Genomic DNA, 5,258 nt, shown 5'->3' with positions numbered 1-5,258 from the left:
TAATTATTAAATAGTATTAATATTATTAATTTTTTTAAATGTTATTAATTTTATTAAAGATTATTAATATTATTAAATATTATTAATATTATTAAATATTATTAATATTATTAAATATTATTAATATTATTAAATATTATTAATATTATTAAATATTATTAATATTATTAAATATTATTAATATTATTAAATATTATTAATATTATTGATATTATTAAATATTATTGATATTATTAAATATTATTGATATTGTTAAATATTATTGATATTTTTAAATATTTTTAATATTATTAATATTATTAAATATTATTAATATTATTAAATATTATTAATATTATTAAATATTATTAATATTATTAATATTATTAAATATTATTAAATATTATTAAATATTATTAAATATTATTAAATATTATTAAATATTATTAAATATTATTAAATATTATTAAATATTATTAAATATTATTAATATTATTAAATATTATTAATATTATTAATGATTATTAAATACTATTAATATTATTAAATATTATTAATATTATTAAATACTATTAATATTATTAAATATTTATATTATTAATTTTATTATTACTAATATTATTAATTTTATTAATTTATTATATTATTAATATCATTAATACTATTAATATTACTAATTTTATTATTATTAATATTATTCATATTATTAATATAATACTAATTATATTAATATTATTAATTTTATAATAGGTTATACTTATTAGTTATGATTATTATTATTTATCAACCTTTATGATTTTATAATTAATTATATTATTATAATATTTTTAATATTATGTATATAATTATTATGATAATAGTTGGTAGGTAATAAAAATCCTAAGTAATAGTTTATAAGTAATAGAGATTTGTGGGTAAAAGTTCGTAAATAATAAGATTCGTGAGTGAATGTTCGTAGGTAATAAAATCTGTAGAGTAATAGTTGGTAGATAATGCTGAATTGAATTCATATCTGTAGATAATATCCGTAGATAACATCGGTAAATAATGCTGAATTTACCTATGGATTAAAATTCGTGAATAAAAATCCGTATATAATATTGATTTTTTTTAATGATTTAGAAGCAAACTAAAAGAAAATTGGTAAGAATACTTTAAAAATTTATTCACAATACCCTCTTACAACTAGAAAAAAAAATTCTATATTTAATAGTCTAAATACAACTATTTTTACTTTAAAATTACAGTTAAAATTGACACAATTGAGTTATGATTGGACTTTCGTCAAAGAATAATTAATGTCATATGTAACATGATGGAGTTTGCTATCTTCTATTGTTTTGTTGGTAGAATTAAGATTTATTAGGCAATTTTTTTCTTTCTAATTTCTTTGTCTCTGTCACATTTTCACTCAATGAATTGAGTTTATTGAGCAAATTTTTAACTTTCTTTTATGCTCTTTATTTCACTACTGTCCCTGCAGAATTCAAAATAAATAATATTAATGTACTAGACTTGTAATGCCTAACCTAATTTTCTAATTAATCATCTTATTTGTTTTCTTACAATATTTAGTTAATTAATTAACTAATTTTACTAAATACTTTTAGCTTAATCTTTTATGTTTACTTAGTTTTTCAATTTTTAATTCAGAGCATCACAACCCAACTACCCCAAAACTCCTTTATCACCTCCCCTTCGTCAATTTCAGAAGTTTTTTTTTTTTTCGTGAATTACAATTTCCTTAACTTTATTGCAATGTTTTAAGTGAAGTTTGAAAAGACTTCTTCGAGGAATAATTTGGAATTTTAATTTGAGACAACTAAAACACTCTCTCCATTGAAGTTAGAGGACTATTATTAAATATTATCTCTAAATTTGATAAATTATAATGATGAAGATGAACTAGAATAAAAATATTAATATTTGTATTATTTTGCTTTAAATCTTCTTTCGGATTGAAAAACGAGTGAGTTTAGTCTTTACATTTTTAATTGATTAATTTTGATTAACATATTTGAAAAATTCTCATAAGTTACAAGTAGTAAAATTATTTTGAACAAAAAAAATTATTGGACTTAAAAGAAAAAAACGACACTATCAAAAGTGAAAGAAAAACATAGAAATCATTATATCCAAAGAACAAAACCTCATAGGTTGTTCGTTATTATATTTATTTAACTATGCTATATTAGTTTTAAAGTTGAAAGAAGATGCTTATAAATAAAGTATTCAAAGAAAACTACTATATTGCTTAAATACTTAGTAATTTTATATTTAATATTTAATATATAAATATGAAAAAAAAACAAAAAAAAAACAATGGTTGATTTGTGTTTTAAGATTTTTCTCAAACTTCATTTGATAGATGCTAATCCATGGTGTTTATACTTGAAAGATTCACGGTTAGGTATTTTCTTAACATTAATGTTTGATTTTGTTAACATTAGTGTTGGATGAAAAACATCAAACACAACTTTAAGTTTCATACATGTATTGTTATAAATATTTTTTTTAAATTTGTTTTCGTATCTAAGATTTGTTGTAAATATAATATAAAAAAATAAAAATTAAGTGAGATTTATACAAATTATTTTTATATTAGTTTTTCTGAAAGCCTAAATTACTTTCAATTCTTGATCAACACAATCAAGTTTCATTGTAACAAACTAATGTTGCAAGATAAAAAAAAAACAAGTATTATTTGGATTCAACCGCCTCTAGTTAAACACGACTATTATTTGGATTATAGTCACTTTTGGTAAAGACCAAGTATTATTTGAAATTCAGTCACTTATGACTAAACTACCAAATATTCTTTGGACAACCGTCACTCCTAATTAAAACTCGAGTATTATTTGGGCAACTGTCACTCCTGACAAAGACAAGTTATTTGGAAGTCAACCACTATTGACTAAATCACTAGGTATTGTTCGGAACACAACCACTCTTAACTCAATCATTGACTATTCTTTGAACCAGAACGACTCTTAGTTAAAATAGAGTATTCTTAGAAAGACATACACTCTTGACTAAAACAACAAAGGTTTACAAAGAAAGTGATCTAAAATATCACAAGGTTGCTTACTAAAGAGAGATGTTACATCTTATGACAAATACAAGATAATTATACTTTTTTGTATAACTATGAACACTACCAATGTTCTTCATCACAAAGGCTAAGGATTGTTAAATATTATAATAACTTATTTGTGTTTTTGTTACAAAAGTTTAGTATGCATTTCTTCTTCACAAAGATCTTCTTTATATATAGAGCTAAGAAGAAATAAGTTGTTAGTAGATCCTTTGGAGTCGTTGTGAGACAAACTAATAATCTTCTTTTGCTACTTCTTTTTCTTGCATCTAACCATCTTTGGACCTTAAAAAGACATTAAATGCTCTTGACTTAAGAATTGAATGTGCATGATCTTTAACAACACCTCTAGTACACGATATAGATAAACAAACATAGATAAATAGAGTCTTTCCCCCTTTTAAGCAAAGCACATAGTCTTACTTCACAAAGCAAACATATTATCTTTTATAGAAAAGTTATTTGTGTGGAGTAGTTTTAAGCATGTTCTTCAAAGGATCTAGATGTTGACATAACACTATGAAATCCTATTGAAATAATGAAGAACCGAATATCCTCATATAATCGTAACATGAGAAATTATAAATATGATTATGTGTAACATGAGAAATTATAAATATGATGATGTGTATTATGATATGTACAAAACTTACATTTGCTATATAAATAATACTCGTTTACGTCCGTCCAAACTAAAACTTATCCTAACAACAATGAACACAAAATTACGTCTATTAGATAAAACATATTAATATTTATGTTTAACATACGACCTTTATATATTAGGCTAGTCTATAGACATTGTATTTAATCTAACTATATATTAATTTGATATTGAATTACTATATTACTTTTTACAATAATTATGAAATTTTAAGTTTTAGAATGTCATAAATCATAATTTTGTGAATATATAACTAATATGATTAGTTATCAATATTATTAATTCAACAAAGCCATATGTTAATTTTATAAATATTACATGCTAACATACAAATAAATATAAACTAAAATGATTAAAATATTGTAATTTCTTTTAAAAATAATGTTGGAAAATGAAATGACAAACATATTTATTAAATATTAAGTATAAAAATCACTTATTATTTCTAAAAATAGGTTAATTTTATATTATTAAAGCTTCTATATAATACAATACAATGCAATGTGATATAATATAATGTAATGTAATAATAATAATATATATATAATAAAAATTATTATAATATTTTAAATATTTGTTGGAATTTATGGTTATATATTATTAATTATTTTAGAATAAAATAATAGAACTAAGAGAAATTGATATTAAAAATGTAAACTAAAAATAATAATTTAAAATTATAACAAAATATCTATAAAAATAGTTATAAAATATTTTAACTATTAATTGCTATAATTATATAATATTTGTAACTTTTAGAGATAAATTTTTATAATAAAAACTAAAAGATTGACGAATACACAAAAGTAATTGCAAAATCATGTATAGATTATAAGTAATTGGCCAACATGTCTATGACATTCAAAGTAGAAAATCTGAATTCTCATTGGCCAACATGCGTGGTGTCACATCGCAATGACACGTGTTCTTAACTTCCTTCTAACCTCGAAGCGTCTAGATTTTCTCTCCCGCGAGCTCTGTTTCTTATAAATAAAGGCCTCATTCCGTTACCGTCACTGTTATCTCAGTTATTCATGAAGTTACCGTTTTCGATTTCAAATTTCCCCGGCGAAGTATTCCGATTCCGATATGAGGACCCGTTTAGCCTCCACGCGGGTCATCATCATCGCCTCTCTCTGTTTCCTTGCGAGCATGAAATTGGAAGCCAAAACCACCGACCCCTACAAGGTTGCAAGAGTTTTTTTTTTTTTTTTTTGTGGGATTTGGGAATTTGTGGTGGAATTGTGTTCAATTTGTATCATTTCAAATGAATTATTGGTAGGCTAGTTGCATTGCATTTCATTACGGTCTGTGGAATTTGATGATCAACTTAAATTTTTGTTGCTGTTTCGGATACTCAATTTCGGTTCCTTCTAAAATTGAGAAATTTGTGTCCTTAGATTAGGGATTTGGCTAACCTTATTTTGAGTTTTTTGAATTTGGTTTTTTCTTTCTTGGCTTCATAATGGAGGGATGCTCGTTTGCAAGTATTTGTCTTTACTTGTTGATAGTGTGAAGCCT

General features: G+C 22.4%; 1 protein-coding gene across 2 annotated transcripts in view; it reads left to right on the top strand.

The window, feature by feature from the left end:
• The first annotated feature begins 4,694 nt into the window (after positions 1-4,694).
• The window catches only part of ATERDJ3A (DNAJ heat shock N-terminal domain-containing protein), a 3,305-nt gene continuing 2,741 nt past the window's right edge, over positions 4,695-5,258 (top strand). Inside the window, exon 1 of one of the 2 annotated variants that reach the window (XM_068631495.1) lies at positions 4,695-4,925. In XM_068631495.1, the coding sequence (XP_068487596.1) occupies positions 4,827-4,925 (99 nt within the window). In that variant the 5' untranslated portion in view covers positions 4,695-4,826. The remainder of the gene's footprint in view (positions 4,926-5,258) is intronic. The other variant, XR_016515086.1, reaches the window with a different exon arrangement.

This window comes from Phaseolus vulgaris, chromosome 8 (assembly GCF_051622355.1).
Source record: "Phaseolus vulgaris cultivar YP4 chromosome 8, ASM5162235v1, whole genome shotgun sequence".
In the NCBI taxonomy this organism is placed as follows: Eukaryota; Viridiplantae; Streptophyta; class Magnoliopsida; order Fabales; family Fabaceae; genus Phaseolus; species Phaseolus vulgaris.
This window is presented reverse-complemented; position numbering and strand designations above follow the sequence as displayed.